This window comes from Leguminivora glycinivorella, chromosome 9 (assembly GCF_023078275.1).
Source record: "Leguminivora glycinivorella isolate SPB_JAAS2020 chromosome 9, LegGlyc_1.1, whole genome shotgun sequence".
Taxonomy (NCBI): domain Eukaryota; kingdom Metazoa; phylum Arthropoda; class Insecta; order Lepidoptera; family Tortricidae; genus Leguminivora; species Leguminivora glycinivorella.
The window spans coordinates 7,372,573-7,388,114 of record NC_062979.1 but is presented as its reverse complement, the minus strand read 5'-3'; the positions used below and the strand labels follow the sequence as shown (position 1 = coordinate 7,388,114).

The 15,542-nt window shown below is 38.3% G+C and overlaps 3 protein-coding genes across 3 annotated transcripts; 2 read left to right on the top strand and 1 right to left on the bottom strand.

Annotated features, from left to right (window-relative positions):
- The first annotated feature begins 469 nt into the window (after positions 1-469).
- Positions 470-1,794, top strand: LOC125229627 (LYR motif-containing protein 2). Its single transcript, XM_048134511.1, has 2 exons — positions 470-671; positions 742-1,794. The coding sequence occupies exons 1-2, from the start codon at positions 630-632 to the stop codon at positions 961-963; spliced, it is 264 nt and encodes an 87-aa protein (XP_047990468.1). The 5' UTR covers positions 470-629; the 3' UTR covers positions 964-1,794.
- Positions 1,795-2,515: 721 nt separating this feature from the next.
- Positions 2,516-3,506, bottom strand: LOC125229624 (membrane-bound transcription factor site-2 protease). Its single transcript, XM_048134509.1, has 2 exons — positions 3,286-3,506; positions 2,516-3,206 (listed from the first exon to the last, which is right to left on the bottom strand). The coding sequence occupies exons 1-2, from the start codon at positions 3,358-3,360 to the stop codon at positions 2,664-2,666; spliced, it is 618 nt and encodes a 205-aa protein (XP_047990466.1). The 5' UTR covers positions 3,361-3,506; the 3' UTR covers positions 2,516-2,663.
- Positions 3,507-4,598: 1,092 nt separating this feature from the next.
- Positions 4,599-15,247, top strand: LOC125229618 (transmembrane protein 39A). The gene is made up of 8 exons (XM_048134501.1): positions 4,599-4,925; positions 5,960-6,232; positions 6,884-7,023; positions 7,494-7,592; positions 9,795-10,014; positions 10,327-10,480; positions 11,185-11,324; positions 12,414-15,247. The coding sequence occupies exons 1-8, from the start codon at positions 4,683-4,685 to the stop codon at positions 12,651-12,653; spliced, it is 1,509 nt and encodes a 502-aa protein (XP_047990458.1). The 5' UTR covers positions 4,599-4,682; the 3' UTR covers positions 12,654-15,247.
- Positions 15,248-15,542: the final 295 nt, after the last annotated feature.

Genomic DNA, 15,542 nt, shown 5'->3' with positions numbered 1-15,542 from the left:
CCTGAACGATCTGGGAGTAAAAAGGAAATGGTCATCTGCAATAGGGGTCTCGCTCAGTCTGCGGTGTTGCTTTATAGTCATCCTGAGCTCTCCTCGAGCTATTTATTGTCCGTCCAAACCCCTTTGCCCCAAAGCATTGGCATGCCTCTCTTTATTGGAACTACAACGCCATCTTTCGATTATTCACTCGGCTTTGCCATGTCTATTTCTACGTTCGCCGCGACTCATTTCATAATTTAGTACCACTTTAGTACGAAGATTGAGTACATAATTAATCTGTGTACGGAATAAAACTGTTTTACTATGAGGGCCATTTACGAGAGTTACTTATGGTTTTTGTAAATAACTTGATATAAATATATTATGTAGTCTTAATTTCTTACTGGAACTGCGTAGAATAAAACGGTGTCACTTAAGAATATCCCAAAATGTACCCACTGGTCCTGCACTGGTCAGTCGAGTCGCTGACAGTGACATCAATCATAATTGTCACTTCTGTCAGTGTCACTGTCTCACTCGTCTCGTTGTTGATACTTTGATAGTAACATTCGTAGATTTCCTATTCTACATAAAACCAAGCTAAGGATGTTCATAAATTTACCATAAAACACATAAACAATATATTTAAAATGTCGTCTAAGCTACCGAAAGCGGCACTGAGTCTCAAGCAGGTAAAACCATTACAATCTACATAAACTACTTGGGAGTTGATTTGTGTTTATAATTGTCTTAAATTTACAGTTTATGTTGCGCCAAGAAGTTTTGAAGCTGTACAGGGATATCTTTAGAACACTAAGGCATGTATCTGACGAATCGACGCGCCAAGAACTGAAGGAATGGGCCAGGGCAGATTTTAGGAACAACAAACATCATACTGACGAAGCGACTATAAAATCTATGTTGTTTCACGGGAAAAAATCGTTGCAAGATCTAGAAAAATCACTAGCTTTAAGTAGATCATGAAAATAAATTTAGATTCTTAAATTCTACATTAGTTGGTACCAAATGAAGTGACAACACCACATAATTTTTTTACATATAAAATAAAGAGTTAGGTGTGTCAAATAAATATAATACTTCTATTTAAACACTGTATTTCATTTATCATGAGATTTATTTTTCCAATTTGTTCATGATTATAACATTGGATCTGCATTGCTACCCAGTTATGGCAATCTGTATCTACATCTACTGGCATGTTTGACATAACAAGGCAGATAGGTTTACAAACAACCTTCAGGACATTTTGTAATCACATTAATGATGTAAACATTAATAGTTTTGGAACTTAGATATGATGATACAGCTGGATAAATTATTATTACTATAAATGTAAAAGAATTAAAATTATTTTTTTAATTTTACACTATCTACACTATGTACAATAAATAAATTGTGCTGTCCAGAATTATACATATATAATGACTAATACATTCTGTAAAATTTGAAATGAGAATATATTTATATATGTTCTCTGATTGCTTCATATATGTAAGCAGTGTCTTATTCCTCTCACTCTCAACAGCTTAAAAACATAGCAACTAAGGTGTACAGTCTTCAATACTTAATATAACTACCACATTTCACTTTTAAAACTATAGTCTTATAATTATAACTGACAGGTAATGCAACTTGTTTGAACTAAACAATTTGTAGTAATTTTACTAAAAGTATAAATTGATTATAAACAATTGCAGCTTAATTCAATTATTCAAGGCTACACACATCAGACTTGTCACATTAAAAATTAAACAAATTCTAATCATTATGCCATGCAGACTTTGAATCTATTTAATATTTATCTACAAAAACTGCTTGATAGAATAGATACATCAAAATGGGAATTGTCATCCCAGTACCAATAACAATAGTAAACACATGAAAAAATGTGACAAAATCACCACTTTTGTTCAAGTACCTAGCCAAAATAGTGACCAAGTCCTTAGCTATGAAAGAACCATCAGTTCCATAGCAAGGCAATATATTCAAAAATGCTAAACCCATTGAAAGCATAAATATATACTTCAGGAGCTTCTCAGCCTGTGTGGGAGAGAATAATGAAAATATTGGACTTCTGGGGAAATACTGATCTACAAATACAGTTTTATGCAATTCATATGGCAATCCTAAAAACAGGACCGCATTATTATCTTTACGCTCAATGACCATTAAATAAGTGTGGTTGTTAAGGGACGGCCGGAGGCAGTGCATGCTACGTGGACATGAGTACCCACCGACTTCTGTACATTTTTTGAATGTGTTCTTCACCATGTCCCTTGGTTTGAGGCACGAATATTGTCCTGGCAAGACTGAGTCAGCACCTACTTTTGGTTCCATGTACTCAAAACAGAAACTGTAAATGTCATCTTTTCTGCAGCATTCCACAACATCATTCTCCTTAATTGATTCCATCATGATTTCATCATTTTGAGCTACAAATTCAGCACTTGTACATATCCCATATCGCTCATGGGCCATTTGGAGACATATAACCCAATCTTTGGAGTTTTTAACAACACAGTTGTTCACAGAAGTAACAATGTCACCTATTTCTAAACCCCTTACATCTTTTAAAACTGAATCATGAGTGAATCCCACAACTTTAACTCCTAAGTCAGTGTCGTAAGCGACACTGAATAAAATAGGAGTAGCCATAAAAATTGCTAATGCAAAAAAGCTAGGGCTAGGTTATGCCACACTCCGGCACAGAATATTCTTAATCGTTTAGTTACAGGGAGAGCCACTACATGGTCTCCATTTAGCTGGACAAATGCTATTGGGATAATAGCAAAAACAGAAATCCCTACCGACAATAGTTGCACATCATGTTGGCAAGCTGTCAGGGCATGCCCTAACTCATGGAAAATACTACTTATAGACATAGCTAAAAAGTACGCCCCGAAATCTGATGCAGGTATGTTAAATCCAGGTAAAATTGCTTTTACTTCTGGAGCAGTGCTCAGGTGAATACTTTCATGAAAATGTTGATAAATAAAATTGATTAATGTCCATAAGGAAAATGGTAGTAGAATCCAGATGCTTACAATGTAGCCGAAACCAAACCATTTGTTTAGAAGGTGGGTCAGATTCTTGCTCCAGCGATACAGGAACCTGTTAAATGCAGTTGTGGCCCATGAGAAATTCAAAATTCCCACTTTTAAGCCAGTGCCTTCCAGGAATGCGTAGTACGGATAGTGCATACAACTCTGTGGAAGGAATTGTTATGTTTAAGAACAATGGAACACTTTTTGCAGCATTTTTAAATAACAGTACCGAAAAACATACCTTGAAGAACGAATCGAAAAACCATATTACAACATAGAAGGCCACAACAAAAGTACACAGCACTGTGAAAGACATTTTGCAGAAGAAATGTTTTGTATGACTTTAAATCATTGTCGAGTTATTAATTAAATTCTCTGCTATCCTGTTGTTATTATTTTTCTTCTCTTGACCGGCTCTCGGCGATCTTTAGCAAATGCCGCAAATGGCACAGCTCCTGTCAAATCAAATCTGTCGTTGATAATGTTTTGCCAACCAATCACCAAAGCGCGCTTGTTTGAACATAATGAAGGGTAAGAATATGATTGGTTCTCAAACGATTTCAGAAAAGAAAAAAATTTGACAGGAAAGACTTTGACAGAAGTATTCCACTTAGCTATCAATGCAAATGAATAAAAATATACCCATAGATTTAGAATTATTAAACTAGATTGTGGAGTTAGGTCAAAAAGTGTGTCCACATGAGAGGTAATTGTTTGGGCTGGTGTCCCTCTCGCACTTACTGACAATGTCAACATTATTCAGTGACGTCATCACTGTCATAAATTGGGGATACCAGTCAATTTTCAAAGTTACTATCAAATCTACTAATACCCAATTGAAGGTACCTTTTTTAATTATACAAATCTTTGATTTATTGGCATCGTTTAAATAAGGATGTTTTGTTATATAAAAAATATATTATATATTAGGGTTTATAATTAGTTTCCAATTTTATAAAATATATCGAAACCCTAGTTTGAATATAACACTAAAATAATATAAGAAGTTATAAAGTCAGGTAATATACAGATAAAAATACTACTACTATGGGAACCTCATTAACACTGGCAACACGTGCGAGAGGGACACCAGCCCAAACAATGCCCTCTCATGTGGACCGTTTTCGCTAGTCTGATACGATCGACTTTCTGTTTCACTAATAAGGTTCAATTTCGTATGGCAAAAAATGTGATTGAGCTGTCCCCTGTAAAGGTCTTTGAATATACCTCATTATTTCATCTTTATCATTGATTGGAACGCAAACATATCTTGCCAGTATTAAATAATATTGATCCGTTTTTTTTATAAAGCAATCGATTGCTTCTAACATTCAATTCGCAATTTCTAATAATTCTAATCACCGACAAAATCATTTTTATTGTACCCTCGATCAAAGCATATCTTTTTTTGTTTTGTTTACATTGATAGTTCACAATATTTAAGTTTAATGTCATCCAAAGAACGTAATTCGATTATCGATTGCAATACCATTCGTTGCGATCCATTTTTCGTCACAACTTGGTAACACTGAATTCGATCTCCGATTTGACGTTTTCAATTTACGTACGTGCTTTGATGTATGTGTATCGCAAACAAATTAATCGTGACACTTTATAAAACATTTTAACATGTGAGTGATGAGTTGTACCGAAAATGAAAGTGGACCTTTTGTCGTATTCTTCCTGCCAGCGGTCGTCGGCTGCTTGACTATACTCCTGGCGAGGCGTTGGGCATACGCGCAAGTGAACAACACTTCTTCTACAGCGATCTCCAGGCGACGGAAAATCATCAAAGACCCTCTCGTGAAGCGGCCCTTGCCGCCGATCACCTGTAAAATGACGCCGCCAGGGCCTAAAAAGTCTTCTGGTGTCAGTAAAAAGGTATATACACCATGAAACAACTTGTAGTTGAAAACTTTTTGGTCGATGTTACATTCGATTTTTTCAGTGAGATCCAGCAATAACAAATGTATCTAAATTCAAAGATTGTTTAGCTTTGAGTTCTAACTACCTAGCAAATATTTGTCATACACATTCAACTCACTAAAATTACCAAAATACAAACCTTACCAGGAATTGTAGGTAATACCAAAGACATATATAACTCCGTATAGACAGATAAAGTCTAAGAAAAAAACGTACGTCAGTACCATACAGAAAAAGGTACGGTGGGCTAGATGGCATTGCACCTTTAGGGTACGCTCAGCTAGATGGCGCTAATATTAATATTTGACATTTTCACACATATCGAGCTAAGAATATGGACCAAATTGTCAAAACTGAGGTTCAAAAGTTTTAAGCCTGTGTCAAGAGATGGCAGTCTATGCACTGTGATTACACATTTTACTTCAAAAGTAACTCTCTATGAAACTCAATCCTCTTTGGTAATACTGACCTTAATAGTGTTTACATAGGCTATATCTATTAGAAACCACTGCATCTTGCCAAATCATCATACCTGCTGTTACAGGAGAAGAATTCTGAGGCAAACCATTCTTCTGTATTATAAAATTCTTCTTCTGCTTCATGAAACCTCATGACTGAGGGTCGTGACCACCATAAGTCGCTGTATGTTGCAGTGCTCTCCACTCAGGTCTATCTTTAAAGGATCCCTGGAGCGCAACGCGTGAGACCTTCATGATTGTGCTTGTACTAGACTATGTACAATCCAACCAAAAAGAGAAGAAATTAAAAAGTGGCAACATCATAGTGTCGTCTCGTTTTCTCACACATATTGGTTTGAAAGGGATGACACTACAAAGTTGCTACTTTTAATTTCTATTTTTTTTGGTCAGACTGTAACTACTAAAAACAACTGTTTTTGTATAGTAAAGGAATAAACATCCTATGTCAAAATATCCTATTTCCTATTTTTCAAACGTTCCTTCAGATTTATAAGATTAAATGTCTTTAAGGGTACATCATCACCTCAAGAGGAGGATGTAACCAGCAATGGAAAGCGAGTGGGACGTGTCCGCCTATCGCCCGCTCCCGCTACTCTTGAAACCAAGCTAGTGGACGGTCCGTCCCCTCCCAAGCATATACCGTTCCCGTACATACCACATGACCCGGAGCTGCTGTTTGAGGCCATGACGTTTGTGTTTACGGTCGTGGCTACGGGACTTCAGTTCCTCAATCTGTACAGGACGGCCTGGTGGCTTCCACATTCGTACACCAACCAATCTATGGTGAGTAGCATTGTAATATTTTCTTGTTTATGGTAATCTACATTTATGCATTGTGTTATATATGCCATAGTTGTGTTTTTAATCAATCATAATAAATTAAGTAAGTACCTAACAGCAGCGGCTGGTCGATACAAGCTGATTCCCACCGGTTTGCCTAAAATTGATTACTAGTAAAGTACCTAATGTTAAGGTAGGTATCTTTTTGCTCAGTGTTGCCTAGCATAAATTTTCACCAGCCGCCACTGGTACCTAACTCCTAAGTAAACTAATTGACCCACAAAGATAAAATATACAAGACATCAAATATAAAAAAGAAAGAAGAAATTAAACCCTTTTTTATTTCCAATTGCAAAAAGTTTTTAGAACAGTGAAACTTATTATCTGCCAAAAAGAGAAAATGGATATTAGCTTCCAACACTAAAGACTACTTTTCTGTCCAAAGCCTATATCTGTCCAGGGTGCGTCGCCGAATGGCACAAACGCTCACGAAACGCTCGTAGATATCTATCTCTATCGCTCTTGCGTATTGGCACGACAGAGCCAGACTACCTTTCGCGGCGTTTCGTTTTCGTTTCGCGTCGGAGAAATGGCTACCATTCGGCTACGGCACCTGTCCTGTATACAGTAAATCTTGAATAATTTTTGTTGCAGAACTTCTACCTGATAGATCCTCACCTCGTGGCGTTCATAGTGACGTTGCTGTCTCGTCGTCTGCTGCTGAGTCTCGTGGTTCAGCTGCTCAATGCTACGCTAGCACCACCGGCGTTACCCCATGGAATTGTAGCTGCTAGGTAAGGGTAGTAACGGTTTAGTGCTGTTTTTACTATAAATCGCTCCTTGCAAATTTGGTTTGCTAATTCTGGTTATGTCATCTCTCCATCATGTGTGTGGTAACTAATAGGCCTTAAATATTGGGATTACACCGGTTTCCTCACAATATTTTCCTTCACCGAAAAGCGACTGGCAAATATCAAATGACATTTCGTACATGCGATCCGAAAAACTCATTAGTACGAGCCGGGATTCGAACCCGCGACCTCCGGATTGAAGGTCACACGCTCTTACCGCTAAGCCATTAGTGCTTGTTTGTTATTATTATTATTTATTATTATTTGCTAATGCACACGCAGCTTAAAGCTGATACGTGCACGTGAATGTCCTGATGCACTTGTGTTTTGTCCATTCAAAAAATATTTGTCGAGTCTGTTTTTAAAAGAGTTCACTGTAGTGCAGTTGTGTTGAAGTTGTGTTTATGTTGTAGGATGTTCATCCTGGGAATGGTGATAGGTGCGCTCGCGTGGTGCGCCTACTTCATCGCCCTCAAATATCCCATCCTCAAAATCTTTTACCTCTGTTATCCGTAAGTATTATAACTTAGATATTTATGCCTAAAATGTTCATTTTAATATACGAATACAAAGGAATGTGGAAGGAGGAAGTGGGAGAGTGAACCGAAGACAGAGTGGATGGACTGTGTGAGAGATAATATGAAACGCATGCAAATGATCAATGAGATAAAGTCTTATGACCTATGGAAGAAAAAAACATGCTGCGCCATCCCCAATGATATTTATGCGATAGGCCCAAATTTTGAAGAACGACGTATTATTTTAAGCAATAATATAATTTATTGAAATTAATTTCCATAGAGTACCTAGTCTGTTCATATTCTTTGATGAATACTTTTGCATGTTAAATTGTATCTTGTTATTTAATGCATGTTAATTATAAGATGTAATGTTTTGAAAAGAAGTTGCCCGCCGAGTTTCTTGCCGGTCCCATAGTGGATACCCCCCTCCCAACTGAGGGGGGACTGAAATCTTCTCGAGGCTGAGGCGTAGGGTTAAAGCCGGCGTAGCTTTATTTGACGTTCATATGCGCATTGTAATATGCCTACTTGAAAAATAAATATTTCATTTCATTTTCATTTTGGCACCTTTTTGCCCGTTAAGGGTCTAAAAATACGTTAAAGAACTGTTAAATAATAAGAAACAATTAAATCTAACTATTGTAGAATCAATTGACATCAAACTCTATAGTTATCTATTCTAAACCTTAAAATGCCGCACAAGGGGCTGTTTCGACACCTGTTATATATTTTTATGTGTACAGTCGAGTCCATAAATATGTGTACATTTCTTCACCTTAACTCAATTCAATTCAATTCAAAATATCTTTATTCATGTAGGCCTAGTTACAAGCTCTTATGAATAGTTCATTACATATATATTATGATCTTAATCTAACCTAATTATCAGAGCAATTTATTGTTGTAAATTATTGTTCATAATAATATTGAGTCTATAATAATATATAATTAGGTATATGTATATATAAAAATACATGTCTAGAATATTTCTAGGAAAAATCCAATGTCCAAAAAAATACAATATTAATTTCATCAACAATAATAATATTAAAAAACGTAAAAAATAAGAAACCATTTCGAATAACAATTAATCCCACGTTGTTTTATCATTCATGTAGTCTTGTGTTGTATAATAAGCTTTGGAAATGAGTACACGCTTTACATGATTCTTAAATTTATTAATTGACAATTCAGTAATATGATTCGGAAGTTTATTATAAAATCGAACACAATTACCCATGAATGATTTTTTAATTTTACAGAGCCGTGTGAAGGGCACCGCGAGTTTATGTTTATTTCTAGTATTTATATTATGTACATCACAGTTTTTCTTAAAATTACAAATGTTTTTATGTACATACATAATATTCTCATAAATATATTGACAATGCACTGTCATTATATTAATGTCCTTAAATTTATCTCTAAGTGAGTCTCTATGGTTCATTTTATATATTGCTCGAATAGCCCTCTTCTGCAGAATAAATATGGTATTTATCTCTGAAGCACTGCCCCAAAGTAAAATACCATATGACATAATGCTGTGAAAGTAACTAAAATAAACTAATCGAGCTGTTTTCACGTCTGTTAACTGACGGATCTTGCTCACTGCAAAAGCTGCAGAACTAAGTCTATTCGAGAGGTTAACAATATGGGGACCCCACTGAAGTTTAGAATCTAAAGTTATACCAAGAAAAACTGTACTATCTACCAGTTCCAATTCCTCATCCTTCACAACGACACTTGTTTGCTCATTCCTTACGTTACTATTAGTGACAAACTTAATACATTTAGTCTTTTTTTCATTTAATAATAAATTATTAGCATTGAACCAGTTCACTACTTTAGAGATAGCATTGTTTACATCACTGTGAGCTTGTTGCTGTCGTTTGAGTTTGAAAATAAGTGAGGTGTCGTCTGCAAACAATACTATATCATGGTGGGTCTTTACAAGGAATGGCAAGTCATTTATGTAGATAAGGAACAGGAAAGGCCCCAATATTGATCCCTATATTGATCCCTATATTGAACTCTTTGCAATAAGGTGAATAAATGTACACATATTTATGAACTCGACTGTACTTTATACTAAATGGAACTATAGGTCTTTCTGTAATCTAAGAACTTAAACACTTTTGTAACATGTGACTGTTTGTGTCCTAAATAAAAGAAAAAAAAAACATTTGCTTACAGTGCGGTGGTATACTTCATACTCTTCGGGTTTCAATCGAGCCCCTTCCTAGAGCTTAGCAACTCGGACACCCCGCTCCACTGTTGCTCACACGACCCGGAACAAATCAGAGCTGAGGTGGACACTCTTCGGCAGGACTTCAATCTACGAGTGAAGAAGATTATATTCAACGCTGTGGTCGGGGCGTACTATTCTAGTTTAATACCGTGCTGTTTTGCACAAGTAAGTCGATTTTTATTGGTTTAGTGCTTCTTTTCTATACAAGATAATCCTTTAGCGAAAAGCGCCTACGAATTGAGAACTTGTCTATCGCATATCCAAAGTATCAACTGTAAAGACAACTTTTGATAAGGTTTAGGGTCCCCCCACATCTAGCTGTATGGAAAAAGACGCGCGCCTGACGCTGCGTCGACGTCACGCAGCATCAGTTTGCCATACACTTGGCCCGACGCTACGCTCGCGAGACGCTAGATGTGGGTGACCCTTTGGGCTGCACCATTAGTGCAGGAAACTGATTATTATTATTATTTTCAGTCGTACGTGTACTACGACGTGTATCTGGCGTCACAACAAACAGCCTGCGTATGCGGCGCGCTCGCGGCGCGGTTAGCCGCGCAGTTACTGCCCGGCGCGTATGTCGATACGCATCACCGCGCCGCACGGCACCTGGGCCGGTGGACGCAGGACGGTACGTTACTCTATACAACGTCATCGCAACAGACAGTGTGCGTGTGCGGTGCGCTCGCGGCGCGGTTATCCGCACAGTTACTGCCCGGCGCGTATGTCGATATGCACCACCGCGCCGCACGGCACCTGGGCCGGTGGACGCAGGACGGTACGTTACTCTAATCACTCTACACTACGATGTGTACCTCGCGTCACAAGTGTCACAACAGACTGATTGACTGTTGCCACCTGGGTCGCTGGAATCGTGGTGATAAGTTTCATTCAACGCTATGGTTGGAGCGCTGTGTCGTAAGCGTCTTCTTAGTCGTTGTGTAATGACGATCCTACCGACTGTGCCAGTGAAGTGAAATGAAATGAAATATATATTTTCCAAGTAGGCATATTACAATGCGCATATGAACGTCAAATAAAGCTACGCCGGCTCTAACCCTACGCCTCAGCCTCGAGAAGATTAGATCGAGAGTAGATTTCAGTCATTAACAGACTTAGGTACTCTATGGAAACTAATTTCAATAAATTATACAAAGTACAAAGTTTACAAGGTAAATGGTTTTGTTAAAAAGTCAACCAACTCGAATAATCATAACGTAATTAAAAATTCACACGCAATTGTATTTTGGTTTTTCGTTCATTTTGTCTCTGGTCCTTCTGAGCTATTAAGAACAACGAGCATCTCAGAAAATCAAATTAAACTGTTAATTCCAGACGCGAGCCCAGCCAACGAGTGGAGTCCGTTGAAACTATACCAGCGAGGAGCAGTTGTGTCACTCGACGGCGCCACGTATACTTGCGTCACGTCCGCAGCGGCCGCGCGGCCGAGCAGAACGGAGCACGCGCGGTTCTATGTGAGTTTAGTCGATGTCTTTAGGATACACGTTGTGTTCAAGCTGAACATTATCGGAAAGAAAATATTTATGGTTTGGCCATCTCAAGGCAATGTGATCGGATAGATGGCCTAGACGCTCATACGATCGACTAGAGGAACCTGCTCCTCTAGCACAACTTGCCTTGTCGCGCGCGAGTGCATACATCAAGAGCGACTTCAAGTATGGTATACTAAAGAGTCAGGTTGGCTACTTACCCTGATTTATACAAATGCTTTTGGAGCTCAACTCGAAAGTTCATTCCTGATTTTCAGAAGTCTGGGGGGCGTTCATGATTGACAAACTAGTATATTTAATGTGCAATTCAGATCTGTCTTCAATAAGCAATAACAAAAACGTCCCATACTAACGTCATCGCACACTGAGAGAAAATACAACCAGTTTTCATGTTCGTTCAACAAGTTTTTTGGTTAAAATAGCGCCTACGTGCTCTTTGGTTCAAACAACAAGCTACTTGTCATTTGAATCGGCAATATATTTGAATCAACAAGTCGATTTTATAAAAACAACCTGACACATATTGTTTTAAACATACGTTTGGCTGATTCAAACGGATAAACCGCAACAAGTCGAACTTGTTAAATTCACAATGCAAATTTCTCTCAGTGCATTGACGTCTAATCTAGTAGCAGTAGTCACAGTCGACTAACTGCACAGCGGCGCCATTTTCCCAAGCGTTTGATCGACGCTCAAAAGACGTTAGCAAAGGATATCAATACTATATATTGATTTAGACTGACACGATTTGCACTCATAATTTTAGAACAAAACGGGACTTAATCGCGTAAACACTTACATTTATATTTGGCCCGACGTTCCGAACATCACATTATGTTCGTGGTCACGGGTAGACTGGCGAGGAATAGCATCAACATCTTCTAGCCGCGCGAGTTTCTCGAACTACCCGCACTTGTTCTTGATTATTCACTTTTGCGCTAGGGTTGTCACCTTGCCTACACACAACACTCACGACATCAGCCGGTGTGTCCCTCGGTGTTTTTTAGGATATCAATACTACCAAATAATGAAACAATCCCGTATCTTCCACAGACCGTCTTCTCCAACCCCTCAACACTGCTCTGCCTACTCCTGTGCCTGCAGCTGTCCCTAATAGTGCTCCAGCTAGGCCTCCTCTACAGCTCGGCGCCGTGGCACAACTTCCTGGCCACCATACTGCTGCTCTTCATCAACTATTACACTCTGTTCAAGATGGCCAGGGACTATCTGGTGTCGTGGAAGGTTTATAAGGCGGAGAATATGATACAGGATAAGAACTCTGCTGTCAATTAAATTCAAACGTGTTACTGACGCCATTTAGATATCAGCCGGCATAGACTAAGGTTTTAGTGTCACGCGGAGCGATCCGCACTACCAATTTATATGGAGTTGATGTCGTCCGCGCGGATCCGTCCGATTTAAGCTAGGAACAAATGGGACGCGTCCGCGGACGCGCGTCATCTGCCGCGCGTCCACTGCCGCGATCTAGATAATGAATATACACTGAATTGTGCAAACTATCGGACGTAAGCCGTGGACGTGGCCTTGAGCGCACGGACGTCCGGACGTCAACTGGCGCGCTGGATGTTTTAAGACTGTACACTTGACAGTCGCGGTCGTCAGCCGCGTCCCTTAATTTGTTCCTAGCTTTACTCTAAAACGCTCCCCGAACTTAAAACATATTAGTCAGGTGCGAATCGCTCCGCGCGGTCGACCCGCGTGACTAAAACCGACCTAAGTGACAATCGTTGACGCTACTTGGCGACCGAGACGTAACTATCTCTGTCGCGCCAATACGGAAGATTGTGAGAGCTAGCTACGATACGCCTATGAAGCGTAAGCGATTGTGACGTTGGCTAGGAACAGTCAGCATCAAAAGTAACTACCATTCCGTAACCGCTAAACGGAAAGAGATGTGTGTCTCCACATACAACGAATAAGTTTTGATATTTCTAACCGCGAACTGTACAGATTTATCTCAGAAAAGTTATTCAGGATGTCAGATACTTTTGGTGCGTTGTTTCATCCGCGTAATATTGATGTTGACTGTACCATGACAGCCTGAGGTGGCCAAAAATGTTTGCGCTTTGAAAATAATGGCGTTTACACATTTGTGAGCACATTGACTGCTCCCGTATATCTAATGGCGACTGTAAGTATCCTTACTGGCCTCAGTGGACGCTCAGAGCGGAGCGTTCGGCGGGGCGGCGAGCGTGCGTCCACTCAGGACACTTGTACGAGTTTCGATTGTTTGACATGCACGCCGCACGCCCCGCTCCGCTTGTCGCCCAATATGAGCGCTCAGGCCTTAGGCCGATACTCTACTATCATATGTTTATCATAGAAATATGATCATAGGTCTGTATGCCTCCCTTTTTCTCCAACGTGAAGAAAAAGGACGGCACGTTGCCTGTGATCATATTTCTATGATAAACATATGATAGTCGACTATCGACCTTACACTAAGTTCTCACGCGCGCGTCCATACTTCACAAGACGTATGCATTCGCTTGAGAAAGCAAAGCGTGCGAGCTCTGATGAAAGTCATTCCGTATGTCCTATGTTAGGAGCAGCCACATTGGTTGGTAATAAAGTAATGTTTATTTTTCTTGTAGTGAGTTTTATTTAAGTTAAGATTGACTCACGATTTAGAATCTTCAGTTAGGTTAACTTTAAGTAGCGTTATTTACTGTTGAAAATTGTCTCGCATTAAGTCTTATTGAATTCCTATAGTTTTGTACTTAATCTTCAATTTCTTAGATTTGGAACACAATTTTTGTATTGAAAATAATTTGTGGAACTTTAAGACTGACTTTGACTGGCACATTCTTCCACTTACTTCACTTTGAATCAATATATTACCTAAAATTATTTCGCAGATAAAAACTCTGTAAACCAAACAATTTTTTGTCGAAACTTCAAAGTATAATGTGTACCATTGATAGTTATTTAGTAGGTACATTACAATAGGCTATTTTACTAACCATTAAAATCGATATGAATCTTCGAAACTCTTTTCGGGTAACTAAAACGTTTTAAAAGAAAATACAGTAAACTAGCCTATTGTAGACTTCATTTGAAACCTCAAGTTTCACTAAGTTAAGAATCACTGGGCCATTCTGGTAAGGTGTATCACTGACATAAGATATTAAATATTAACCACAAATATTAATTATCGTACATACTCCGAAAGCTGAAAGACAAAATTTTGTAACTAAGTATAACATTAATTTACTCAATGTGGGCACATATAACTATATTTTGTCGCTTCCTTTGTCTAAAACTGCCAGAGATTTGTACAAGCTGGTCAATCTGGGAATTGGGCGTCGTTAAGTTTGTAATTAGGATTTAGTTTTGTAACAATGGGGGTGACATTATCAAGTATGATAAAACCCATTTTTTATTAAATAAAGATTAAAAAAAAATCGTGCATACAATTTGTAAAATATAGATTGCCTGGGCACATAGGACGAAATGTGGCTCTTTTAAATAGTAGGCCCTCTATGGTTACCTTTGGATGAAACTAGCCTAGGACCATATTAAGTGGCGTACACGAAGGGAGGCCTAAGGCCTATGCTTGCGATGCAATGGTTACAAATGAAAACAACTGGCAACATAGGTAGTTAACTGACCTTTATTTATTTATCACAAGTTTACGTTTATATTATAAATACGATTGGAAACTAATATGTTATGTCGGTGATAACACGGTTACTATCTCTGGTCATTCACATTGCTCAACATCACAAACCATCTATTTATACTATTGTATCCGCCAGTCTGTTTGTATTTCATTCTCGTGCTCTTGATATAGGTAACAATGACTTTGCTTAGTGCAAAAAAAGTTCATATGACTCTGGTAAACAATTATATGATTACTTGCCATATTTTGTGTATTTATTTATATAACATCTGCATTACATTAAACCCTGTAGATGCCAAGAATCCTTATGATATCTTTGTTATGGATAACATTCTATCTTTCAGGCTACGAATTGAAGGTTGATATTGGCCTGTTTGTGCTAACAATGTGGGAGCCTGGGGGCATTTTAAAATTGAAAAATAAATCTTGGATAATCTATTACGTACTACTACCAAACAGCTTGATGTTCTATGACTCTTGTGATAATAATATTTTATCAATAATAAAGGAGTGGGGATTAACATGCATTTAAGTGATAC